At 46.5% G+C, this 26,629-nt stretch overlaps 2 protein-coding genes across 7 annotated transcripts; both read right to left on the minus strand.

The window, feature by feature from the left end:
* Window positions 1–4,893: 4,893 nt before the first annotated feature.
* LOC307201471 (cleavage stimulation factor subunit 2-like) lies at window positions 4,894–17,318 on the minus strand. 4 transcript variants are annotated; one of them, XM_079950711.1, is made up of 16 exons: window positions 17,159–17,318; window positions 16,039–16,117; window positions 15,161–15,330; window positions 14,914–15,050; window positions 14,128–14,247; window positions 13,790–13,999; window positions 13,325–13,439; window positions 12,406–12,450; window positions 10,846–10,905; window positions 10,266–10,407; window positions 9,620–9,789; window positions 9,134–9,194; window positions 8,740–9,103; window positions 7,576–7,701; window positions 6,921–7,057; window positions 4,894–5,409 (listed from the first exon to the last, which is right to left on the minus strand). In XM_079950711.1, the coding sequence occupies exons 1-15, from the start codon at window positions 17,214–17,216 to the stop codon at window positions 6,935–6,937; spliced, it is 1,980 nt and encodes a 659-aa protein (XP_079806837.1). In that variant the 5' UTR covers window positions 17,217–17,318; the 3' UTR covers window positions 4,894–5,409; window positions 6,921–6,934. The 4 variants fall into 4 exon arrangements, with proteins under 4 accessions (XP_079806837.1, XP_079806836.1, XP_079806835.1 ...); XM_079950710.1 differs by having other exon boundaries at window positions 8,740–9,194; window positions 13,325–13,436; XM_079950709.1 differs by having other exon boundaries at window positions 8,740–9,194.
* Window positions 17,319–19,627: 2,309 nt separating this feature from the next.
* On the minus strand, window positions 19,628–25,469 carry LOC307201478 (sulfotransferase 1C1-like). 3 transcript variants are annotated; one of them, XM_079950739.1, is made up of 7 exons: window positions 25,407–25,469; window positions 22,920–23,042; window positions 22,728–22,825; window positions 22,017–22,143; window positions 20,922–21,016; window positions 20,553–20,727; window positions 19,628–20,271 (listed from the first exon to the last, which is right to left on the minus strand). In XM_079950739.1, exons 2-7 carry the CDS (start codon window positions 22,954–22,956, stop codon window positions 20,159–20,161), a joined length of 645 nt encoding a protein of 214 aa, XP_079806865.1. In that variant the 5' UTR covers window positions 22,957–23,042; window positions 25,407–25,469; the 3' UTR covers window positions 19,628–20,158. The 3 variants fall into 3 exon arrangements, with proteins under 3 accessions (XP_079806865.1, XP_079806863.1, XP_079806864.1); XM_079950737.1 differs by lacking the exon at window positions 25,407–25,469 and adding an exon at window positions 23,173–24,067; XM_079950738.1 differs by lacking the exon at window positions 25,407–25,469 and adding an exon at window positions 23,173–24,067 and having other exon boundaries at window positions 22,920–23,067.
* Between the last annotated feature and the right edge of the window lie 1,160 nt (window positions 25,470–26,629).

The following is a 26,629-nucleotide window of genomic DNA, read 5'->3' on the forward strand; positions in this document are numbered from 1 at the left end:
GAATTCAGCCAGTGCTTTGCTGCCACTGAGCCTGCTCAGACCTTATAGGACTGTTGGAGGTCCCTGAAGCTTACAGATACCTCTCTTGTGGGCACAGGCGGTACCACTGGTGAACGAGACTGCTCTTAGCATATAGGATCCTTGTGCTTTCCACCCCAACACAGCCGTGCCCGTTGGCAGGCAGCCACATGTTTGCCTACTGCTCTCTTGTGCCATCTATCTGAAGGAAGCCAAATGAGATGCCCACCTGACAGTTTCACTCCTGTGAAGCAGCTTCTTGTGAGCAGCTTCTTCCTCCTTTCCGCCTCTCTCTTGCTCTCTGTGCAGCTGGAGAGGGTGTTTTTCGGAGAGAGCAAAGTCCCTGACTGAACTTCCTGGTGTGCGAGTTGCGGGCACTCTGCCAGTACTCTTCTGAGGTTACAGTTTAGATTTTGTAATAGTGTGGTGATCTAATGTGTGGGCGGCTGTTCATATGTGAGGATATCGTGTTGCATCTACTGCCACAGGGCCTGATTTTCCACCCAGTGTTCTTTAACCCTCTATAGCAAGTATCCCTGCAGAGAGGCCAGGTGACCCCCTGGTAATATACTCCGGCTTTTCCTCTAGGGGGCAGGGCCCTTTAACGATTCATATTACGGCAAGGGACCTTGGTTCCTGTTTTACTACAGAAACACACATTTTTAGGAGTTAATACAGTTCTTTTTTTTTTAATTTTTAATTTAAATTTTATTAACATATAAAACACATACATTTACACAATTACACAATACAGTTCAGTGAATAGAAGATCCAAGGACTGCATCCCATAATCCCCCAAGATAGATTGTAAGCATCACTTGAGGCTTGCGTACTTAGTTTTCTACATACTGCACACATAATATAGATCTATTGCATATATATTTTTGCCTTTGAAATGCGCTTCCTGATGAACCTCAAACCAGCCAAGGTGTTATTGTGTGTCGTTAGTAATTGTAGAAATGTATCAGGTAGGATCTAGGTTCCGTGGCAATTTGCTGGAAAACATCAACAAGATTTGGGGCATTGCTCATAAAAAGCTGGGTGGTCATATATTTGCTATGCAGCATTTCTTTGATATCACTGCTTGGTCTATGAGGCCATTTTAGTCATTTCATGCCTAGCATTTATCCAGTCTTCTCCCCACCCCCTTTTTACACCATGGTTGTTGGTTTATATCATGGATGTATGTTCTGTATAATATTGCTATGAACTTGGCTAGAATAATAAACTTATGACTGACTGAAAAGCACACCTTTCTTTATCCCTTCCTGGTCAATTGACATGGAAGGGAGAAAGAAAGGAGCCAAGACAGCTGATCCCACCTTACAGGGCTTGGCAAAGCAGCCTCCCCCCAAACCCCCCACTTTAAAGGAAGCAAAGAAAACTGAATCAAATGAAAGAAGCTTCAGTCTAGCAGGTTATATCCAGCTTCTACTCAGAGTAGGCCTACTGAAGTCAGTGGACCTAATTTAGTTGTGTGCACGAAATTCAGAGGGTGTACTGAGGGTAGAAATAACAAAGGGTAGAACCCCATAGTGTCAGCTTGTTCCTTCCTTATTTTATTGAACACAGGTAAAATGTCCGCTTCAGGAATGTTAGGGAGGAAGTCTCAACTGGTAGCAGGGAGATGTTCTTATAACTGTGTGCGGAAGATCAGGTTGCTGCCCCCCAATAACCGTTCACAGGCATCATGAAACTGCTCACTTTGTGCCACTGTGAAGTGCTCCTTCCAGTCTCCTACGGTAGGCAGGAGACATGATCCAGAAAAAAATTAGTTTCCTATCTGCCTTTCCTCCTACTCTAATCTAGTGTATTCCTGTCTACATGGGACCCTCTCTTCCTATCATTTGTCTATCATTTCCTTCAACATATCCCCACAGAATCCCAACTGGATTGTAGAGGATTCTGGGAAGTTTCCTAGGGTAAACACTCATTTTTATCAGGCATCATCACTGTCTTCCTAAAACAGATATTATGATCTGCCTAGAGCACACACTGCACTGCACCCTTCACATGAACTTTGGAAACTATGGATACGTATTAGATAGATTATAGTAAAAGATGCAGGAATAAGATACAAAAAGATAGAAACAGAACCCATGGAGGGGTGCAGAGAGGTCCGAAGGTTCAATGAACTGTTTTTTTATTTTATTTTTATTTGAACAGATATGTTTGTTATGTATAAACATTATGAAAAATCAAAAGAAAAAAGATAAAAAGAAACCCTTCACTTCTCATCCATTGTCTCTCTGAAGCAGCACCCATTATCCACCTCAGGGGAAATGTTTTGGAGGGAACTGGTCTATGAGGGGAATCCGTTTAAGGATGGGGACCTGGTCACATTTCTGAGGCTCTCCTCTATGCTGGATCATGCTCACAATTTCCTGTATCCGGGTAGTCCCTGGCAGGAAGGGTTGGAGGAGAAATATGGAGATCCAGTCATTCACCCATTGGCCCCCAATCGACCAAGCTCTACAGCTCCCCCCACATTGTTGTCTCCTCACCACCAGGATAAAGCCCCTTGTTTCTCATCTCCCCATTTACCTGCTTTGGGGTAAGTGCAAATGAGAAGGTCCAGTTTCCCTCCTCTCAGTTTTTTATCCCTCTCCACCTTGAAGTCAGTCACTGAGCATACTTAGACCTTATTGCGCTGTTTTAGGTTCCCCTCCTTAGTATCCCTCCCACCCTGAAAGGACTTTTGCTAACTTGGAGGTTCCCTGAAATCTACAGATACTTCTTTCTGCATGGATGGTACCACTGGTAAATGAGTCTGCACTTCATATATAGGATCACTGTGTTCCCCACCCCTATACAGCCATGTCCCTTGGCAAGCAGCCATGAATGGGTGCCTCCTACTCTCCTGTGCCATCAACCTGAAAGAAGCCTACCTGTCTGTTTCACTCCCGTCTTGATCCTTTCTTCCTTCTGCCTCTCTCTTGCTTTTTGTGCAGCCCAGGAACCTGATAGTGTGTATTTTTCTGAGAGAACAAAGTTCCTGGCTGTGTTTGCTTGAGTGCTGGAGGTGGGCATTCTGCCAGGACTTTCCTGAAATTACTGTTTAGAGAGCCCTTGATGGCCATGGGCAACCCAAGAGAATTGTCCTTTCTTTCTGCCCAGAGGTGTGAACAAAGACAGGGATTTAGAAGGTTGCCAAGGGAATTGGAAGTGATGTACCACAAAGAGTTTTTGGTTCTTTGGCATGAGGCTTGGGATAGCTGAGGAAGGGGCAGAATGATCTTGGCTGGCTGCCTGAAGGCCGGTGGGGAGAGCTGCTTTGGACTGCAGTGCTGCTGTGCTTCAAGCTAACATATGTAGAGTATGTAGAGTGGGTGGCACCCATGTTGTGGCAGGCTTCGCTCTATATACATTCATGAAAATAATGGGAAACCTCCGCACAAGTCTTACAAAGGGGCCATTGATTCTGGGTACAGGGAAGCCTGCTTTTGTAAACACCCTCAAGCATCAGCTACATGTTTTGGTCTCTGTTTCCCCCTCCCCTCCATGTTTATGGGCTTCTCATCCATCTCTCACCTGAGCTCCTGGGCCTCAGTAAATAGGACCCATTCGATTTCACAAAAGTAGTGTATGGAAGGAGTGGGCGTTCACCAGCCCCAATAAGGTCCTCTTAATAGCATGCCGTATTAAGAGAGAATTAGTGCACAATATAGCATTCTCAGGGGTCATGGAACAAACTTCCCTCAGCAGGCTGTAAAAAGTTCCCTTTTCCAGAAGTGCTGTTTCTTGTTTGGATCAGCTTTTACTTTGGTGGTTAAACCACTATGGGAGAATATTAATCTAGTGCAGGGTGGATGATGCAATAGATTGATATAGAGGAGTGTGATTTCATGGGATTCTTTATCCAACTCTTTCCTGAAACAGGGTGTCTCTTTGCTCCTCCAGTGCCTCCGATGTCACCTTTGGTAGACCATCACTTGTTTCACAAGTTATGCAAAATGTTTGACAGCAGGAAACCTGGGTTTACCATTACCGGTAAATATTTTTATAGAGGAGCAACTCCTTTATCAGATGCCATCCAGAGAAACGTTCTGCCTATTCCACCTAATTGGTTCTTTATACACCAGGTTCTTCATTTAATAAATCATCCTGAGATCAAGTCACACAACTGAAACTCTCCTCTTAATTTTTAACAATGAGAGCTTTCCAAACTGTGTGTTGCAACATGTCAGTGTCATGCGAATGTTCCCCACGCTCCTCCTGGGGCTGGAAAGGAGTTAGTTTAATTCCTGGTTTCCTAGTAAAACTAAATTACGGTGTTTCGAAATGATGCAAAACTGAATTACCATTTTGCAAAGTGATACATGTCTAAAACGCGTGCCACCAACATGAGAAGTTTGGCAAGCTCTGCTCTAAACCATGTGAGATTCTGTCTTACACCACTGGTGACTTGAGGAAATGCTGGGAGGCTGATTTAAACATTATTGATTGGGGGGTGGGGAGGTATGTTATGTGGGTATCTCCAATTGTGAAACCAATCTTTTTATTCGTAAAAGAAATTATGCTGAAACTTATTCATATGTGGCATACTGTGCAGAATTTTGGGAAGAGGAAGTGATAAAAGGGATGGAAGGGATGTGCAAACCCAGGCCAATACTGCCCATATATGGTGGGAATGTCCTTATGCTTTTTAAAATTCTTTTTTGACATTGTTAATATTGCAAAATATGACATATCACTTGATCCAAAACAAGCTGCTCAGGCTCAATTCAACTGTTATAAACACCTTCCAAGACTCTTGTTGTGCACTTTGTGACTGCAGCCAGACTGGTCATTTCTGAGAACTGGAAATCCTTTACTAGAAAGCTATTCACAGAATGGATCTCGCAGGCTAGAAGGAAAACAAGACTACAGACAATGTGAAGAATTATCTGAATTTTTTATTTCTTACATAATGACCAAAAAACAAAACATGTTATCATCTGCCTTCAATACATATGCATCAACAGAGCATCTATTCTGGAATGAAAATATTTTGGCAACTCCTTGTCTTTTTGTAATCTATGTTGTTTCTCTCCCCCCCCCCAAACATATTTCATTTTTTTTCCTTGTTTTTGTATTTTCCCATGTTTATGGAAATCAATAAATACACTATAAAAAAGAGAAAGAATGGCTTTGTGAAGACCAAAGCTGATCTTTGCCCTGCAAGAAACAGGGAGAAGAGACTGATGAAGTGAGTGCAATGCAGTTGTACAATAAAGCCATGGGGGTTTCACTCAAATCCAGGACAAGTTTTTAATCTGGAAGTAAACAGAACAAGGGGGAGAACTGAACAAGATAAATTGAAATAAAATTCTGCTCTAGGCTCAGGAAAAGAAAGGGCATCCAAGTAGTCTTCAGCGCCATTTTCAACATATCTTAGGCAACTTTCCAAACCTAAGACAACAAAGAGGATTCTGTTAAGAAGAGGGACTGTGCTCCCATCGCACCAATCTTCTGCAGAAAAACACCTAAATGGGGATTTCGGGTGGATCCCTGAAAGCAGATGGGGAAACAGCTTTTCAACCTACTCAGAACTGGTGGAACAAGGAGCAAGAGTTAAAACTGCAGAGAACTTGGCAAAAGTTTGTGAAGGACATCAGTGCAATTAGGCACTATTGAGTGCTGAGAGGTGCCTGGGCCTAGAAGGTTGTGAAAAAGTCTGGGCATATATTGGCTTGGAGCTCCCTGAAGTCAGGGGTGGTGCTTTGCTTCTGCTCAGGCTGCTGGCTAGACTCTCCACCAGATCTTTTACAGCCAGCATGCCTCTACTCCATGCCTGCCATCATTTTCCTTGGGCTCTTCCAGCATAGTTTCCCCCATATGAAAGCTCCTGCAGAAGTGCAACAGAAACACGCTGCTGCGGCAGGGACATATTAAATAACTGCGCCTCTTTGCTGTTCCTTCATAGAAATCTGGGACTGTGGGCCCAACCTCCCCCCCCCCCAAAAAAAGGCACAATGCTCCAAGACCTTCTCCTGTACAAGAACCATTGAAATGGTCAGAAGATGAGAGCAGGCGTGGGTGGGTGTGCTTGCACACCTCCCTTTATTTTGGTGGGCTTTGACAGGAGAGCACAGCACTGGAAATAGAAGGCAATGAGGGTTTCTCACTTTGTTTACTCTGAGAGAACTAGAGCTGCCTGGCCAGTACAATTTCTATTTTTTTTTCTTTTGACAAAGTAATGATCATAAATAAATAAGAATAAAATGTGCACCCCACCACCCAGACCATTCCATTGTAACTACACAATCTCCCAAAATTTCAACACCTCTTGCGATGGTTTGACCCCTTTCTGTTTTAACAGTACAAATTCTACAAACACCTTCCATATCTCCTCAAAATAATTTCTCCTGCGTATTCCCCATCTTATCTTAATGATGCATGTTAATTTATCATTAAAAGCTATATCCCACGCCTCTTTATACCGCCGTTCTCCCATTTTATATTCTGCTTGCCCCTTCCACTTTTTAGTTATCATAATTCATGAAGCTATCAATAAATTTGTGACCAAGTCCTTCATAGCCTGCGAACCTTCTACCCCATCGTAAATTGATAATAATGCTAACTCTGGACTTTCAGTCAGCTTTAACCCAGGCATCCCCAACCTGCGACCCTCCAGATGTTTTGACCTACAACTCCCATGATCCCTAGCTAACAGGACCAGTGGTAAGGAATGATGGGAATTGTAGTCCAAAACATCTGGAGGGCCGAAGGTTAGGGATGCCAATGATTTCGGTTATCTCCTTAAACACCCTTTGCCAGAAAAATTGTACATATTTACACCCCCACCACATGTGATCATAATTCCGGGTTTCCTGGCACCTCCTCCAACATAACACCAAATATTCCTTGTTTATTTGATTTAATCTGACTGCCAAACAACCATTTCTCAGCTCCCCTCTTACCCAGAGAGTGCAGATCAAGGGGCACTGGTGGACTTCTGTATCTGCTCTTTCAGGATCAAGATGCTCTGCCTTTGCTCTGGAGGCAACATAGCTATCTGGTCTGCCGTCAGCTGGAGGACCTGCATGATGAGTGCGGCCTATGAAGAGATGAGAAAAACTGAAAAGGGTGTATTCCGACCAATTGTTGTTTTTTTCCTAGAAAGGACTTGGCAATTGAATTACACTAAAAAATTAAAAAATACTAATAACCACACACGGGCAGCATATTACATGCCAAAAGCTAGTTTGAAAAGATCTGCAAAGCACATTGTGTAGTAAGTTGAAGGGTGCACTCTACAACCATTTCTCATTCCAGAGCCTTGAGGCCACCACTGAAAACACCTTGCTCCTCCTGCCACCAATTTTGCCTCCAGCATTGGCCAGCAGCACTTTCCTGGCCTCTTGCCACTGGTGCTACTGGGGAGTCCTAGGAGGAAGGGGTGATGAGGTTGAGGCACACTGGCGGGAGTGCAGGATTGGCTCCACCAGTGCATCTGAACTACACTGACCTCCCCTGTGATGGGAGGTCATGTAAGCGCTGCCACCCTTTCCTGCTGACCGCTACTGCTTGCCTCTTTAATGGAGAACTCAAAGAAGGCAACAATGTTTGGCTTACCTTTTCATGATCCTGGGGTGTTACCTGGTTTTGGCCAGGACTGAACCCTCCAGGCTGGCCAGCTGCTTGTACGCTTGGTCCTGGCATGCCTCCGGCCTGCATTGCTGCGGCAGGCATGTTAGGCACCTGTGAACACAAAGAACGATTTCTGAAAATGTATTGCCCCCTCCTTGGTCACATGGATGCAAATGGATAACATTCACAGGGTCTCTGAAAGCAGCTCCAGGTCCTACTAGCTGACCACCTCTGAACACTGAGCTGGGGGGGGGGGGAACCATGGGAAAAGTAAGACAGCAAGCCTTTGATTAGAAAAGCACATGGGGACGTGGCCGGTAGCAATTCACTAACCACAGCCAATATAATTTCCGACCACAACTTCAAAAGAAATAGATCACCACTCCTGCTCCCTTCCCCAATGCATGGATTTTCCAGCCAACGACTTAGAAAGGATTAAGTATAACTGTTCGGAAAAGCTTGGTAGAGTATTAGGAGAGAATCCCTAATTTCCACAGTCAGCTCCCCAGCTAAGGACTCAGCTCTCTCTAATGATCTCTCATACTGCTGGGTTCTGAGCTTTGCACTAGGAATTGTTCTCTGCTGCAAAGGCACAGGGCCGGCCAGAGTGTTTGCCTTTCCATCCAGCACAGGGGTTGGGAACCTGTGACACAACTCCCCACCTTCAAATGTTGCTGGACTATGAATCTAGTAATCACCAATCAAACTTTGCTGGGGCTGATGAGAGCTGGAGTCCAGCAATCTCAGGAGGGGCGCAAGTTCCCCATCCTTGCTCTAGAGCACGGTTTCCCAAACTTGGGTCTCCAGCTGTTTTTGGACTACATTTCCCATCAGCCTTGACTGCTGGTCCTGCTAGCTAGGGGTGATGGGAGTTGTAGTCCAAAAACAGCTGGCAACCCAAGTTTGGGAAACCCTGGTCTAGAGTTTTATCTAAGCGATCAGTCAACCCTGAAGCCACTTCCTGTCTTGGTCAGGAACCAACTAGGGGGAGCATTCAAGATGAAGATTCCTCTCCCCCTCCCTCTCCCACCTCCATTTGGAGATTGGATTGTTATGCCAATCGGCTGGTGTGACCAACTGAGGCTGTCCTTGCACTGGCAACAAGGACCTCTCAGTGAAAATGCAACAGACCACGGTTGCCGCACATACCTGTCGAGGCCCCTGCGAGACAGTGGATGCCATGCTAAGAGGTCCAGGGCCTTGAATGCCTCCAGTCATTGGACCCCTTGGATTGGGACCAGGGCCCCTAGAGTCCATGCCTCTGGGTTCCATCCCCCTGGGTGGCTCCATTCCCCTGGGTGGTTCCATGCCTCTGGGGGGCTCCATCCCCCTGGGCTCCATGCCGCGAGGAGGTTCCATGCCTCTGGGCTCCATGCCACGAGGCTCCATGCCGCGAGATTCCATTCCTCTGGGCTCCATGCCCCGCATTTCCATCACTCTGGGCTCCATTCCTCTGGGCTCCATCCCTCGGGGTTCCATGCCCCTGGCATCCATCACTCTGGGCTCCATTCCCCTGGGCTCCATTCCCCTGGGCTCCATTCCTCTGGGCTCCATGCCCCTGCCATCCATGCCTCGGGGCTCCATTCCCCTTGGATCTCTTCCACCTGCATTGAAGACCATCAAACTTAACACATCTGATAGACGGAGAAGCAAACCTGGGAGTTACTTGCCCAAGTTAGGGAGAATTAAATAACTGATTGTACCAGTTTGATTTTTAACATTTTCGTGGCTTGATTTTGTGTGTGTTTGTAGCCTATAGGGTTTGTAGCCGGGGAAGTTTTGCTTTGGGGCGAGGATACAATTTGATCTTCTAGAACATGGTATACTTGTATAATTATTTCTATTCGTTATTGTGTGATTTATTGTACAAGTTATTTTATTATCTGCATCTGCTACAAAGGGGAACAAAACACTAACTGCTATTCATTTCATATATCACTCCCCTGAGGGATCCTTTACTGTGCTGGGATTTATACCGCTGGCATTAAATAAACGCCCCTTTTCATTTGACCCTGAAACCGTCTCTCACCTCGGGTGTCCATCATGGGACCTCGTGGCTCTCCCATCAAAGGCCTCGGTTCTCCCATTGGCCCACCTCTCATTTCGTGGGGGGGCGGCCCACGATTGTCATGACCAGCCATGTGGTGCATGGGCGGCCCCTGGTGAGGAGGCCCCTGGTGCGATGGCCCAAGGTAACCCCTGCAGAAGAGGATGGGAAGGGAGGGGGGTGGAGGAGGAGAAAAGACATCAAAACCCAGTTTCCATTCTTCTCACACAGCAAACAAGGTGAGACAATCTCTGCCTGGACTTTACCCCCTTCCAAGAGGCAAGTAGGAGGCTCAAATGTTATTGCATTACAAAAAAAAAATGCACTGCAACAAAACAACATTCTGTACACATAAAAGAAGATGGCCGGCAGAAGAGTTCCAGCCTTGCTACCTTCCTGTTTCTTTTGTGAGAGTTCCCACTTGCAATACAGTGGCGCACCTCAGACAGACCTGCAACAAACCACCAGGACTACAGCTTCCCCTTGTGGCAAGTCCCCAGGACTCCAGAGGAAGAGACACAGTTGCTTCCTAGTTGTATTTTTAGAATTAATGCAAGCAGTCCGGGCTACCAATAGCCTACCATTATTATTAACACCCACTTTAGAAGTTCCAGGCCCTTCTGCCTACCTGGGTTCCACTTCTCCAGTGACTGACAGCAGAGTTCCCCCACGTGGATCATTTGGGGCGTCTCCCAGAAGGCCTCGGGGTGGTGGACCACTAGCTGGCATTGGGCCACGCTGCATGGGGGCCCGTGGATCCGGCATGGGCACTGTTGGGAAGGCAGATGGCAGGGGCAATTAAAATCATTGGAGAGAAGTGTGATTCCACTTTGTGAGCATTGGCTTCACTTGAGACAGAAGAGGGGGAAAGTCAAGCTTCACAGAGGGCAGGTATGCACAGATTCAGTTGCAGAGAGATGGGTTAATTTCAAAAGCTCCAGGCTTTGAATTGCCTGCCACATACTCAACACTTGTGTTGCCACCCCAAGTCTTTGTTAACAACAGGAGGAGGCCAGGTGATCAAACAAACCTGCAACAGGGAGCCTCCTTGTACAAAGATGGTGTTTCTCCCTCTCCCCACAACAGCATGTCCCACACCACTCTCTGAGCCATGTGGCCTACACCCCCAAAGTAAGCAGAGGCCTTGTCTTGCATACTCCCCCCAGGGCATGCAATGAGCAAGGGGAGCCAACCACAACTACAGGTACCTTGTACTCGCTCAATAGAGGAAGGCCTGGCAGGTCCCACGGGAGAGAGCTGCAGGTTCCCTGGCCCAGCAGCAGGAAGAGAGGGAGAAAGAGCAGACACATCAACAGGAGGTGCACTTGCTGCATCTGCGTGTGCATAGACTCACACCTGCCTAGAGTGCCCCTTACTCTTCTTCTGGAACAGCTCTGGAGACACTTCCCTTTAAAGGAAAGAAGGGACCACCCCCTCAGAATATGCTTCCATAGTGTGGCAGTGCCTACACTTTGGAATTCCCTGCCTATTGATGTCAAGCCAATAGGCCTTCACTGTCCTCTTTTCCGCGCCTGCTAAAACCTTCTTGTTTAGACAAGCCTATCCAGATGACTAAGAAAGTTGAGGCAATTTTAATCTGTTTTAGTATTTTAACTTTAGCAAGTTTTAAAGTATGGTTGTAAATGTTTTCCTGATTACAGCAGCCAACGTAATGCTTTGTGTTTCTGTTTCTTGAAAGTCTTCATGCATGGTAGCTTTTTATTCCAATTGCAAAGTAGACTTTTGTGTATTTCCCCCCTGGTCATTTTATGTTGATCTTTGGACTCGGAATAACTATACGTAAAAGTTTGATATAGTTCTCAGTGCTACTGACATTAGGGGCCACATAGCTGCAAACAGTAACAAGACTCTTGCTTGTAGCCAAGCCTTCTTAGGAGCAGCACATAAAAGAAACTGTCCCTTTCTCTCCCCTGACTGGGGGCATCCATTGATCCTTCAGTGTTTATCTGGACCTCCTTTTTGGTGGTGATCTGCATCAGCCACCCAAGAGGAAGCGTGCTGGGTTCATACATAACACCAAGTCATAGTTTAAAACAAACCATAGCTCCAGATAGTGGTTTGCTGACAGTGAAGAAACTATCGCTCAGCTTCTGGACAGGGTTCACACACAACACACACAGTAAACTATGGCTTAGCTTTATGTGTGAATCAGGCCAAAAAAAGGCTATATAACAAATACGAATGGGGACTCTTTGAGCATGAGAAACACAGGTACAAACCCCGTCCCCCCACTTAGCAACAAAGCTCACTAAAGATGCCATCCTTTGCATGGCTTATTGAGAATAAGCTCTACTGAACTCAGAGCTGGGCTATTGGTCTCTCCTTCTCAACCAGTTATTACTGAGAATAATACTACAACTTGCCCCTGGGACCTGACAGGAAAAAGTAATAAATAAATGCAAAATATAGACTTGTTTCTTTATGTCCATCAGCTCCATGAGCTTCTGGGAGCACCTGGAGGTTGGAGCCTCAGGGCTAAAATGGGATTTGCAGGCTGGCTCAAAAAGGCAATTCCAAAAGGATGTTTTGTTACTTGCTGCAGAACCAGAGGTACATTTCAGTGCAACCAGGTGGAATAACAAACATGCAGCAACATCTACACACACACACACAAACCCCTTGGCCTCCACCACCAGAACAAAGCAAGCCCATTAACTTTGTATGAAAGAAAAAGGAGGGAGTGGGAAGAATTTCAAGGAGTGATGCCCTCTGCTGGCTAAGTGACAGAAGGCAGCCATATGCTTTACCTTGACCACGTTCCAAGAGCATCGGGCCACCTCCTGGCATGCCACCTGGGGAGAAAAAGAGCCGTGTTAAGCAAAGGAGGCACTGGGTTGATTATAGGGGTGTGCTGGGAGACTCAGGGATTCAAAACCAGTCTTGCAAACAAGCCAACAAGTACCCTACAATTTATTTATGTTTACTAGTCCACTATCAGACCAGAAGCCTGTGTTTCCATGCTGGATGTGGAAAGAAGGAAAGCCTCATCTTCCTAGAAGGCCACTGAAAGAAGAGAAGGAAAAAAGCATTCTACCATGCCTCTTCCTCCAGCATTCTCCATTGAGAAAGAGGCTTTCCTTCTCTCATACCTAGCACAGAAGTGGGCTGCAGGAGGGAGGATGTGAGCAACCCATCCCTCCTCCTCTAGCTCTCTTGCTCCCTCGCATGGAATTCTTGAACGCCTGCGTTGTCAGATGAGTTGTTAAATAAAAAGCTGATTTAAAACAGCAAAGTGAAAGCCCAGCAAGGCACGCAAAAGACAAAGATAAATAAAATAAAACCAAGAAAGAAGGGGGGTTTTAAATGTTAGAAAATGAAAATAAACAAATTGTATTGCTATCATCCACATCAGATCACTAAATATTATCAACACCAATTATCTCAATTTTCATCCTGGCTAAACCACTTAACCCTATGCATGTTTCTTAAGATGTTCGACATTCACTGGTGCTGACCCAGAGTTATGTGTGAACAGGATTATAGTCTTCCAATGTTGCCATCCTTGATTCCACTTCTCACCATGTGTGGCCAAATTCAGCCCTTTCCTGCCCTGAGGTTTCCTGTATCTCCTTATCCCTGGAACCCAGAGACCCTGAGTCAAAAATTATGACTGCCAAATCAATTATAGATGTTGGGAAAGATCCAGACCTACAGAGAAGAACTCACCTCCGGGAGCCAAGGGGCCGGGGCCAGAGCTTGGCATTTGCCCTGGGGCTGGCACTCCTCCCTGCATGGGTGGCTGCATCATAGGGGGGGCTCCATTGACATGCATACCCCCCTGCTTGGAAAGAGGGAATGAAAACAAATTGTGAGGCCTTATTCTGACTCAGGTGGGCAATTGATTTCTGGTGTTAAGTTTGTCCCTACTTTATTAACCCATTTAAATGTTAATACAACAAATATAGCTACTAATAAAGGACTAATAAAAACTCGATGAAATTTATCAAATTATTTATAACAGATATATTCATGTTCAATAAAGGTTTAGCTAAAACCATCATAAAAACAACAAATAGGAAAGGACATCAACAGATTGTGACATAGACAACTAGCATATCATTTACAACTGGGAAATAAGACTCAGCCCACAGAGCAAGGGATAAGATTCTACTCAAAGCAACAAACTCTTACTATTGGTTGTGGCTGGGAGGAGGCGACGTTTGGCTGGTTCATCTGTGCATTTGGACCAGGACCAGGACCAGGCCCTGGTCCGGGTCCAGGTCCAGGCCCGGGACCTTGCCCAGGCCCAGGCCCAGGCCCAGGCCCAGGCCCTTGTCCTGGACCCGCTTGCAGGCCGCTTGGAATCAGAGCTGGGACAGTCGTCTGCCGATGCAAGATTTTCTAGGGAAGGGAAATGGCAGAGTAAAGCCTATTAAGTGTTTATGTTGCAGAAACACATGGCCCCACCTCGGGGGCAACATCCCACCCCCCACCCCGCTTCCCCAAGGCAAGAGATGTCACAAGCATACCAGAGCGATCTCCGGATCCACAATCCGCATCACCACCTGGGCCTGCAGCAGGGCATAGGCGAGCTGAGGGTTCTGCAGCAGCATGCTCCGAGCCTCCTGAGGACTGTTCTGGACACAGAGCTGGAGAGAGAAAGAGAAAGGATGGGAAAGCACACAGGACAGCTGGATTGAAATCCCCCAGCATTTAAAGCAGGTGTGGAGAACATTTGGCCCTCCCAATGTGGCTAAACTGCAACTCCCATTAGCCCTAGCAAGCACAGCCAATGGGCAGGGATGATGGAGAGCTGTAGTTCAGCAATATTGGGGCGGGGGGGCATAGAGCATTTCTCCCCAGTCCAGGCTATTATTATTATTAATAAACTTTATTCATCAAAAGATCTCAGGGCAGTTCACAATTAGAAACACACAAATAAACTCGAGAGAAGACGTGGGAAACTATTTCATATCTCTGGTAGCCACAGGGAAGCCTTCTCCTCTGCAACCAGTATGAAAATGCAAGCTATGGGTGAGCCTCTCAGCAGCGCAGTTAAAACCAACCAACCATTTTTTATCAAGTGGAAGGTTGGAGGTGATATGGAGTGATGCACCATGCCTACGCAAGACTGTTTTGGTTTCTGTGCTAGTCGTGGTGAAATAAGCTTTATTCTCTTTGCACCTAGAGTGAGAAATGGGTGTGGACTGGAGAGGAAAGACTAGCCTACATGAACTTCCTAGCCACTTACGGCTGCTACCAGGTGAGCTGTTAAACACTTGGCTTGACTGCTCTCTGCCATACTGTCCACTGACCTTCATCTGCTTCATCAGTTCAAACATCTGCTCTGGTGGGAGGCTGGCAACAGCCCTGCTGATGGACTCGGGAGCATCTTCAGGGTTCACAGGGTCTCCGTAGGGCGACTCAATGATGGGGGCCCCAGTGCCCAGGCCTAGTAGAGAAGATTGGGTTAGAACCAGAGATCTTCACCTTGTCATGCACACCTTGAGTGGCAGCACATGGCAGCTGCTGCCCCCCCTTCCACAAGGCCTTCAGACTCACTCTTCAGCTCTTCTTTGTTCTTCTCGCTGGCTGCATTGTCCACACGCAGGGCTCTCCCACTGAACTCACGTCCATTCAGATTCCGCATGGCACTGAGTGCCGTCTCCTGGTCTTGATATTCACAAAAGCCATAACCTTTTGGTTTGCCCGTCTCTCGGTCATACACCAATCTAGCCAACAAGCACAGAAAACAAACTATAATGAGCAGAAAGGCAAGAGAGGGAGGGGAAAGGGTTTCGTGAAAACTGGGGATCAGGGGCTAACTGGCTATATACTGTCCTATTATATAGGAAGCTACCTTAAGTCAGGTTAGTTTATTTGTCTATCCAGTTCAGTATTATTTACTGGCAGCGTCCCTCCAGGGTCTCAAAGAGACAAAAGCTTTCCCCCGCATTGATATCTCAAGGATAAGGAACCTGTTGCCCTCTGGATGTTCTTGGACTGCAACGTTCATCATCTCTGACCACTGGGATTATGGCAAATGGGAGATACGAGTCCAATGATTTCTGGAGCACCACAGATTCCTCATCCCTGTGCTACCGTAACATTTTATTGGAGGTTTGTAATATTTATATTCCACCTTTCTTTCAAGGAGTTCAAGTTGGTATACATAGCTACCCCACCCATTTTATCTTCACAACAACTATGTGAGGCAGGTTGGACTGAGAAGTGCAAGAGACCGAATGTGGGACCTTCTGCATACAAAGTGCTTAATACTTCTCAGTTAAATTTCTCAGCCAAGATTCCCCACCCCTGACTTAAGATCCCCTAGTATCTACCACCACCACCACCACCCATGCCACATCCTCATCCAGCTTTCTCAGCCCTTCAGACTCAGCTTCTCTGATTCAGGAAATCCTAACAGGCATATGTCTCACCGGAAACTGACGACAGGCCCAACCTCTGAGAAAATGTCCTTTAACTGCTCTTCCGTGGCTTCATATGGGATGTTCCCCACTATTGGAGAGATGGGAGCAGATTGTGAGCACCAGCAGCATTACTGGAATAAGTGGGACATCTTTTCAAACATAGGTCAAGGCATACATCTTCCATCAGGAATTTGGAAATGGAAAATGGTTTTAGTCTTGGTTATTTGTTTCCCAGTCTCAATTACTGAAGGCACTGATTAAGCAGAGTTTTGAAGTATTTTATTTAGAACCAATCCTCCAGCAAAGAGTAAGAAACCCAAATTAGGCCCTGAGCACTAGATCATCTCGTGTTACTGCCCAGTTTTTACAAAGTTTACTCTCAATTTTAGGCAAGAGGCGTTAGAATATGTATGCATTTGAAGGCAATGACCTAGCAAGCAAACGGTAGGCCATCCCAACACATACTTTACAATATTTGCTAAGCACATGAAGAACAGCATACGTGAGGGAATGATAATCAACAACAAGGAACTTAGTTCTACTGTTTCTTTCAATAGCAGTGTACAAGGGAAACTTAAGAGAGTCTTTGGAAGCATCCTTGGAAGAAAGATTGCCCATCTGATCTCCCACTGCAATGCACAGCTTGAAATGGCAGGTTGGGTAGTCTTTTCAGGCAGCACAACTTTGGCAAAACTATGTGCTATGAGGCAAACACAGTTTCCCTTATAATGCCTAGGATTTGTATTGGGAGCTAATGCCCAAAATGTTTGAAAGGCACCAACTCTGGCAAAGCTGGACTAGAGTTGACAGAACAGCGCTGTGCACGGAGTCTATCCATGGAGTCGGAGGTAAAGGGGAGGTGGGAAAGAGCCAGAGCAGCCACTGCTCTTCCCACCCCAAACTTCTTCCCTACACTTCCTAATCTCCCTTCCCTCCCTCTCCCATCCCTCCCTTCCTTCCTTCCTTCCTCCACTTCTACCTTTCCTTCCCCTTCCCCCGCCCCCTTTCCGCCTTCTCTCTCTCTCTCTCTCTCTCTCTCCTAACCTTTCCTCCCCCCACCTACTTTCCCCCGCCTTTCCCAAAGTGGGGGTTGAGCGGGGTGCTCTTCCCGCGCCCGCTCCGCCCTCACCGAAAACGGAGCGCAGGGACCGGTCCACGGCGGGATCCCGCACGGAGAGCCCCGCCATCTTCCTCCCGCTCCAACTTGCTAACGCCTCCTCCTTTCTTCTTGTGGGGTCCCTTTCTTCCCCCTCCGGCCAGCAACACAACCCGCAAAGGTTCGTTCCGCCTCTCAAGCCCAGCGCCTGACATTGATGTTTTAATATAACGTTTTCCCGTTCTCTTCCCTCCCACGCGCGCCCCGCCGCTTTGATGCGGGGTGGGGCGGGGGGGAGACAGGCCGATTTCCATAGCTGCTGTTTCTATGGCCGGGGGTTGGAGAGGTGCTGCTTTTTTTCTATTTCTACTTTGGGGAATAGCTTCTGAAATAGCTTCCGTGTGTCTTGCCTTTCAGGCGCTCCCCGGAATGACATAAAAAGTGGGGCTATTAACGTCGCAGTCTGGACCAGGCAGTCTTTCATTGCGTGTGTGCAACATTAAATGAGGCTCGAGTAGTTTGCCCCCAACAAACATGGCGGCTTTAGGGCCTCGCTAAAGGGCGGTGGCCATAGCAACCAGACAACGAGTCCGAAAAGATGGAAGGGCTCCTGTCTCCTTTTGCAACTGCTCGAGAGTGTGCCATGGCCGCACGAGAGAGAGCGGCGCGCATGTGTGACTTGTGGCAGGGGAAGAATTTGGGTGTTGCCCTGTTTTATTAAGGAAGGTTTTAATGTGTCCCGCGTGGAAGTGGACTCAAAAGACACGAGTGAAATTCCTCTGCAGCTGCTATAGATGCAGCAGCCTTTTCTTCACCGAAGGGTCGTCTGGGGCATGAATGGAGCCCTGCGCCATCAGAGCGAAGGGGCAGCCGCTGGCAGAGTCGGAAGGGACTCCGAGAGTCATCTAGTCCAGCCCTCAGCAACAGTGCAGCGCATCTTTTTGCTCAACGTGGGGCTCAAACCCACGACCCTGCGATTAAGAGTCTCGTTCTATACCGACTGAGCTATGCCAGAAACCATACATTTCAAGCCCCTGATGGTTTTCCATAAGGAGCCCTGGGGACTGTAGTTCGCTAAGGGTGCTGAAAACTGTGGCTCTTTGAAGGGAATGCGGCAGCACCCGCAGGGTGATGTGTATTGGGTGCGTGATGTGGATCCCCCCTCCCTTAACACTCAGTCCGGGCATTGGCTGTTGGCTTCCTTCTCCGTATTGGCAAGTACCAGAATCGGGACAAAACCATATTTAGTTGGCTCTGTCTTTGGCTCCACCTGCTGCTGGGCTCCCTGTCTTCCTCTCTAGCAGCCTCCATGACAACCAAGAATGGAGGCACTCAGGAAGAGCTCAGTAGGGCTGAGGGACCTTGAGTAGACTGTCCATATAAGAAGAAAGAGAGAGTATTGGGAGGTGTAGCTTCTCATCAGAGAGGATCACTGCCCTTTCTTTTTTCTTCTTCACCTGGCTATGCTTCTAGCACAGTATCTATTAAGAAATGTGCAGTCTGCTCCTCTGCATGTCTCCTTAGAAATATAAAATAAAAAAAATCCTTCCAGTAGCACCTTAAAGACCAACTAAGTTAGTTCTAGGTATGAGCTTTCGTGAGCATGCACACTTCTTCAGATACCTTAGAAATATGTCCTTAGAAATATGTCCACTAAGACTTACTCCTGAGTCAAGAATACATAGAATCACAATTATTGAGGAGTTGGGGTGAGTCCTTAATGCAAAGACACGTTTTTGAACAACTTGAGCTCCTTAAGAAATAAATAAAAATGTAAAGGTATTGTTCGTAAACACTGAATGGGCGAGTGGGGATTTGAAAACTGATCTCCCAGGTCCTAATCCAACACACTCACCACTCCACCACACTAGTTCTCAAGACCAGGTCACCTGAAAATGGTCTCCTCCTCCTGCATATTCCTATCCTTCTAAATGCTTGTGCCCTGTACATCATGACCAGTCAACTGTAGCTCTCTTGCACTCTCTCTTACACAAAGCACAGAACAGTGTGGAAACCACATCTTCAAACATGACAGCAAATTCCTGCCATCAAGCACAAGCCTGTTCCAAACACACTTAAAATAAGAGTACAGTCTGAGAGATCAATGGGTCATGGTGGCAGGGAGTGAACACGACCTTTGCCCCTCTCTACAGTAAGGGAAAGCCTGTTCCCGTGCTTTTCTCTTTGGGGCAAATCCTAACCAAGGGGGAGAGGATTTGCAGGGTGGCTAGTGAGGTGATGAACAGGGAATAGTTCAGGACACCTTGGTATCAGTACTTTTAATGGCACTCCAAACCAGCAATATCACTGCCTAGCACATCCAGGTCAGAAGGCAAAGATCTGCTGGCTTCAGGCCTTAAACCTTTCTTTCTTTCTTTTAACATATTTTTAAAGGTTAATGGAGAAAATTACAAAACATACTGTCATTTCCCTTTTTTAACCAAAACAAGTCTTTTAAATAGATACAACAAAAACATAAAAGGAGAGAGAAAAATGGAGTAGGGAAAATAAAAAAAAATAAACAGTATAGAAAAGAGATTAAAAGCGAAAGATAGAAAAATATTATTCAGAAAATAAAGAACTTCCGATTCTTCATCTATCCACTATATAAAAGCAATACTCACATCATCTAATCCAATATAACACCCCACAAAGCCACTTTCTATGAACAAAACTTATATTAAACCTCTCTTTCCACTCTCTTCAGTACTACAGCCTGCCTCAGGGCTTAAGATAGAGTTGCTGCAAAGTTAAAATGGTTAAACCCTAAATCTGTCCTCTGGGGTTAATTGGAAAGAAGGTGGAGCACAAATAATAATGCAAGACGAGTTATTTTATTCACTCTCAGTGTGGAATTAATAAAGAGCAAACACAATCATTTTATTTCACAAATCATTGATTTTTTTAAAAAAGGTAAATTTCAAAACAAACATGCACAACCTATGTGGTCCTTGCTTGTGGCTACACGGTCTATTTTGTTTAGTGCAGGCCCAAGCTCCGGGCATGGGATTGATGAAGAGCACAGAGGGGTGCTTATAGCTGAGTGCGGAAGGTGAGGCCACTGCCTTTTAATAATTGGGCACACAGATCATCAAGCTGTTCACTTTGAGCCACTGTGAAGTAGTCTTTCCAGTCTCCTACGGTGCCTGCAGGCAAGGGAAACAGCTTAGAAATGCCCCCCTCAATGCATACTGTTTCCCTTCTGCTACTACACAACATACTTTAAAGGTATAATAACAGTCAAGGCTTTTCCCCAAGAATCCTGGGAACTGTAGTTTACCCCTTACAGAGCTCCAACTCCCAGCACCCTTACCAAACTACAGTTCCCAGTGTTTTTGGGGAGTGGAAATGTGCTTTAAATGTATGATCTGTACATAGCTCTCCTCCCATATCACTTGTAGCTGGAAAATGTCCTTTTCACTCCTACCTTTTCGCATGAAGGGTGACAAAGCATGGTTGTAAGTTGGCATTGTGCTGTAATTAGCCATGGGATTCACTTTCATGCTGTTGAACTCTGTGTGCTGCATGATCCGGTTCAAAGCTGGCTCGGAAAGCTCTTGGTCCAGGAACTGAGCTATTTTCCGAATTGCTAAGGCTGGGTGCTAAGAAGGGAAAGATGGAGAGGATTCTGCCCGGAAAGCTGCCATAACAAACCTCACTGTGTTTATCACTTGTTTGGGACACTGATTTTCAGAAGCTCACTGTATGCAGGTGGTTGCTTAGAACATTTATCGCGGATAAATTCCTTCCTGGTTGAAATTACTGAAAGGAAGGAGTGCATATGTAAACGGCTCACCTCTTTCATGTCTTCATAAAAAAGATAGAGAATTGGGTGAGAATCCTTAGCCTTCCACCAGCCACAAACGTGGTCAAACCAGGAGCCCCAGGGAACTGCAAAGAGAAGTAAAGAGGTAGAGAATCAGTTATGATTATTAAGCTCATTTTCATCTGAATTCAAAGGCAAACAAAACAACAACTCAACAACCCCTTTGCAGGTTCACAAAGAGCAATATCTTGTTGCCAAGGTGGTGCTAACAATTAGGGCACACTTCCTGCAGCTACTACTGTATAAGGACTCAGTGTCCCCTTGTCCTTTGCTGGAGCTACTTCAGATTTCTGTGCTCCCCAGACCACAGCCCCACTGTGTCTCTACCTTGAACCCTGCCACACCTTTGCTTCACAGCCAGCCTGAGCCCTACAATGCCTTGCATCCTGTCTGAACTGCCTTGCCACACATGCTAGTGGGCCTTGCTCAGCTGAGACAGGCTAGATTGTTAGAAAAAAAGTGTCCTTGTGTGGTGTAAAGTAACACATGCATTAACTAGAAGTATTTATAGTTAATGTAAATATTTAGTTAATGCAAATGAAAAGTAAATCTATTTACTTTTCTCCAAGACTTGCTAACCTGCTCTGTTGTGCCTCTCTGGTCTGAAGAGAGAGGATGCTGTTACTCTAGTTGGACTCTACCCCACCTCACAAACCCTAGTGGAACTGCAGCCTCTCCAGCTCCTTTAGATTTCTGTCAAAGCAGCCTGGCCTCCTTTAAATGGGAGGGGTCCTCTCACTAAAGACAGTGCTAGCTACTCAGTTAGAGGCACAGCTTCTGTTTAAAGTTCAGTCTCGGGTTGACTGGTGCCAAAACAGTGAGTGCTGCATGGAGCTGACCGTCACATCCGCAGAGCATCCATTTGTCTTGCTCTGCCTGCTCAAACCAGGTGGCCTTGTGTAATAACCCTCATACTGCCGAGACTGTTGCTCGGAGCAGGAGTTCAATAGCCAATAGGCTCCACTCTCCTCCCATATGTACAAAGCTTGAGCATTTGGGGTGGGCCCCATTACTCTCTCCGGGGCCAGTGCCATCTCCTCTATCCCATCTTTTGCCTCTACTCACGTTTCCCTGCAATGAACTTCTCCAGATACTCGTCCCATGTTCCCGGGTTTGGCATCCTCCCGTTCATACGTTGGAAGTGGAAGTAAGAGATTGCATTATCCTTGGCATTCCTGGCCACATAAATTATCTTCAGAAATAGATCATGAAGAAGAGTGAGCCCATGAGTCTCAGCTCCATGCATGCTGTTTTTGCTCATCCATGTGTGTGTGTGTGTGTGTGTGTATAATTTTATTAAATATTTTCTTGTTTTACAGAAGTATGTGTAATGTCTCTCGTATTTTTTCTATGTAACATTTTTACAAATCAGTTTCATTTGTTGAGACCTTGGGGGGGGGAGATGGGGGGGGTCGGGTGGCGATGTTTCTATTTTGCTTACTGTATGTAGGGTTACGTGTCAGCGTTGCTCGTTCATTTCCTGTTCTCTGCTGTTCATTTGTGTTTCTTTGGTGGTGAGAGAGGTTGGGGTTGGCCTATAGTGTGGTTGGTTGTTTGTGATTGGCTGTGGTGATCTTGCTCATTTATATATTTAAAAAACATGTCAGTACTGTCCTTCAGCCTCAAAGGGCTCCCAAAACGATTCACAACAATAAGAACCTTAATACAATAAACGTTACCCACAAAATTAAAAATGCAATAGAGAACAAGCAGTGTTGATCCTCGGCTCAGATTAACCCCTAAGCAACCTCCCTCCAGTTGTCCCCCTGTAATGACCTTGCAATTCTGTTCCCAAAAGGAGGGCGGCAGGAGCTGGACCGGGAGGTGAGACTTAAGTGTACGTGGAGAGAGCATCAGCTCTGCCTCTTCCAAGCCTGAGATACCAAAGAAAAACATTCAGAGCTGAGATAAACCCTTCACCCCACCCTCAACCATCACCTCCCATAAGCAGTTCCCTTTCCTACTCACGTGAGAACAAGGGACTGTGCATCTCTAGGAAGGGCATCCGTTTGTAGATGGGGACTTGAGCACATTTCTGAGGGTCCCCTCCATGCTGGATCAGGTCTACAATTTCCTGCGTCCAAGTGGTTCCTGGCAGGAGGTGTTGAGAGAAGACCTGAGAGGACCTCATCATTCAGCCAATAGCCCTCGACTTCCCAGCACCATTCCTGCCCCCACCCTCTGTGCTAATGCCCCACATCTCTCTTTTATTCCCATTTACCTGCTTTAGGGTATGTGCAAATGAGAAGGTCGTCCGCCCGGGCTTTAAAGGTTGATATGCGACCCCATCTTTCTGCAGCACCTCTGAGCAAAGGGATTCCGTCTACCTCCACCAGCTCAAAGCGCTGGGATAGCTTATGGTCTAAACCCTGCATGTCAGATTCAAGATTTGTCATCTGGCAATGCAGGAAAAGCAAGTATAGCACCTGCTTTTAAGTAGCCAGCCTGCTTCCTTTCTACATCTGCTGTCAGCAGCCGCTGGTCAGTTTTACTTTTCTTCCCTGACTCACAGTTTCTTTTATCTTTTCCCCCTTCTCTCTCAATCTCACTTCCTGAAATTGTTTTGGGTTCCTCCAGATGACCTCAAAACCCTCCTGATTTTTCTGGTGCAAAGCTTATGCAGAGGTTAGATTATAGTCTTCATTTAGTATTTGGTCTGATTTGTCTGCTGGGTGAGCATTCATGCAGATTTGCTTGTGGGGTACTTATATACAAATTGCTGTTAATCATTTGTTCATCTCACTTTTCCAATGCCATTCTTTTAAAAATTGATGAGTTATGCAACAGAGTACTTTAATCCACTTTAATTGCCCATGTTTAAGTTTCCCAGCAGGCGCATGAATTCCTCCAGCAAAATGCTGGCATTCTAGAGGCCCCTTTGATGACCCGGGAACGGGATTGGGTGTCTGTGCAGGTGCAGATGGAGAGAGGGGAGTGTGAGGTTTTGGCTGAGTTTCCTCACATGCCTTGGCCTGGGGGTTTTATCGACACCTTCAACTGAAGTCACTGTACTGCTTTTAAACCTTTGTGGGGATATCTGCACCCTGATTTCCACTCCACTTCCTTTAGGTAAAGGTAAAGGGACCCCTGACCATTAGGTCCAGTCCTGACCGACTCTGGGGTTGCGGTGCTCATCTCACTTTATTGGCCAAGGGAGCCGGCGTACAGCTTCTGGGTCATGTGGCCAGCATGACTAAGCCGCTTCTGGTGAACCAGAGCAGCTGTGATGGCCTGGGATTCCGATTCAGAGGCTGAACCAGAGGAATCCCAGCCTGCACAGGAGTCCCCGCCTCCAGGGCCGGCTGAATTGGGGCAGGGCCTGGATTCTGAAGCACCTGCACCTGTGTTAGATCCTCAGGAGCAGGCACCAGGTGATCCCACTCTGGCTCCAGAGGTGGTTGAGGACTCAGTGCCTGCAGGTGAGTCTCCCCCCTGGGCCCAGTAACCCTTTAGCCTCTCCTGAACTGCAGAGACTCAGGGCAGAGAGGCGAAGGGAACTGGTTGCTCCCAGGAGGAGTGCTCGCCTTAAGGCCAAGAGAGGCGGGTCTCCTGGGGGCCGGGACCGCCCCTAGCCTCAGAACAGATAAAGGCCAGTCGGCCTGGTCCCAGGCTGCGGGAGCAACGTCGTTGTTGAGTTCCTGTTCATGCCCGGACCCAGACCTGACGCTTCAGTGCTCCTGTCCCCGCCCGGCTCCCTGCTTCGGACCTCGCCCCGCTCCTTGTGGACTGATTCCAGGCTAGTGACCCAGGACCGGACTTTGGCTATGCCTATGGTAACCTTCCCCCCGGGATCAGCACAGCAGCGCATGGAAACGTCATTTACCTTCCCACCGGAGCAGTACCTATTTATCTACTTGCACTGGTGTGCTTTCGAACTGCTAGATGGGCAGGAGCAGGGACCGAACAACGGGAGCTCACCCTGTCGTGGGGATTCGAACCGCCGACCTTCTGATCAGCAAGTCCTAGGCTCTGTGGTTTAACCCACAGCGCCACCCGCATCCCTGTATATCCACTTCCTTTACACACCTACATTTGGGCGGGGCGAGCAGAAATTACATCAGGATCTAGAGATCTCTGATTGATTCATAGTAGATGGTCACAGGTTTCTGGCTCCCAAATGGCCATCAAAATGACTTTTCTCACCCATATAAATTCGCTAGCAGAAATCGAAGGAAGTTAACCAGAAATGGACTTTTGTGTGAAAGCTGGGGAATAAACAAATCAAACTTTTGAATTCTATCAGTTTCTCATTTCTGCAAGCTTACATTCAGTTTTCCATATTTCTCCAACAATTTGCAAAGAAATTAAAAAAAACTCATGAAAAATAATCAGAATTAAATATGAATTTCTCCTAATATGCAGTTTTGACTAAAATACACATTTTTTGATGCATTTCCCCTTCACACAATACATTTTTGTATGCTCTTCTCACTAATACATGCATTTTACAAATACTTTATCCTAATGCAGGAGTTTCCAGTCCATGGCCTGCAAGCTTCGTTGAGGTTGTTAGTGGTGTGTCTGTAAAAATATAAATAAAAATCATACCACATCAAGCACAGCACAATTTCTTCAAGAGGCAGACAAATCAGTAAGTAGTCTGTCAAGACCCTTGCAATTCTCAAGTGGTCTGTGAGGGGAAAATTTTCACAATTGCTACCCTTGTACATATATTTTTGGATAGAGAACTAGAGAAGTGCAAATGTGGAAGGTTTGCAGTTTGCTTTGATTTGCATATTGTTTCACAAAGTACAGATTTCAATGCAAACTGAATCCAACTCCCCCCCCCCCACCATCTTTAGTGAAAGTTCAGTTCAGTTCTTCTGTCCCTGAAAGCAAACTTCTAGGCTCCAGATGTGCTCAGCAGCACTCCCGTTTGTTTATTGTCTAGGGACACTTCTATTCCAGATAACCTGTTTCTAGAACATTCATCCTGCTTTGTTTGTGGGGTTGTCATACAACATCAGCTGTTCATTGAGGAGACATTTATTTGTGGGGCCATGATACAATACTGCAAATGCTTTCTAGTGAATTTTCTTTACTGCAAGACGTCCAAGTTTTTTTGAAGTGGTTTGTTGTCCACGAGTGCCAAAGCCATTTCAGTTGTACAGCCCATAGTGTATCAAAACAAAGGATGATGAATCTGTGGCCCTGCAGATATTTAGGGACTCCATCCCCATCAAGCCCCAGTCAGGGATGACGATGGCAACAGGAGTCTAGATAGGCTTGCCATATGTCTGGTTTCTCCCGGACATGTCCTCTTTTTCAAGGTTAAGATTTCTGTCCGGGAAGATTTTTTAAATTAGGCAAAATGTCCAGGTTTTTTTGTTTGTTTGGCACCATTAGTAGGTGGCAATGCTACTAAACAGAAAGAAAACAGAAAGTCGCCCCTGCTTCTCCTCTGCATCAACAGACTATGGCCACTCTTGCAATTTTCCTATCCCTACGGTGACTTGCGGAGTGGCTGGCACCTCTGGCTTCTTCCACATCTGGGTCAAAAGATTCCGCTTTGTTAATTCCCTTTCAGCCGCTCAGGGAGCCTTGTGAGGCGAGACGTGATGCTACGCAGGGAGGAGCAAACTTGAACCTCTTCCTTTCATGTGGTGGGCCCAGGGTGAGAGCGAAGCGTGTGTCTGGCCATTGGGAGCCGAGGGGGGGGGGCAGAGGACTTGCCCGCC

This window comes from Podarcis cretensis, assembly GCF_951804945.1.
Source record: "Podarcis cretensis genome assembly, chromosome: 13".
NCBI lineage: Eukaryota > Metazoa > Chordata > Lepidosauria > Squamata > Lacertidae > Podarcis > Podarcis cretensis.

What these genes read in the sequence shown, in the direction of transcription:
- LOC307201471 (XM_079950709.1), bottom strand. Translation starts at nt 17,216, where the DNA reads ATGGCGGGGCTCTCCGTGCGGGATCCCGCCGTGGACCGGTCCCTGCGC. An exon ending in GGGCCTGTCGTCAGTTTCCG is followed by an intron (nt 15,331 to 16,038) that starts GTGAGACATATG and finishes CTTGTTGGCTAG; the next exon opens with ATTGGTGTATGACCGAGAGA. An exon ending in CACCCCAGGATCATGAAAAG is followed by an intron (nt 7,058 to 7,575) that starts GTAAGCCAAACA and finishes ATCTCTTCATAG; the next exon opens with GCCGCACTCATCATGCAGGT.
- LOC307201478 (XM_079950737.1), bottom strand. Translation starts at nt 23,347, where the DNA reads ATGACAAATCTTGAATCTGACATGCAGGGTTTAGACCATAAGCTATCC. An exon ending in TTGCACATACCCTAAAGCAG is followed by an intron (nt 23,043 to 23,172) that starts GTAAATGGGAAT and finishes ACCTCCTGCCAG; the next exon opens with GAACCACTTGGACGCAGGAA. An exon ending in TTTGGGAACAGAATTGCAAG is followed by an intron (nt 22,144 to 22,727) that starts GTCATTACAGGG and finishes CTATTTCTGAAG; the next exon opens with ATAATTTATGTGGCCAGGAA.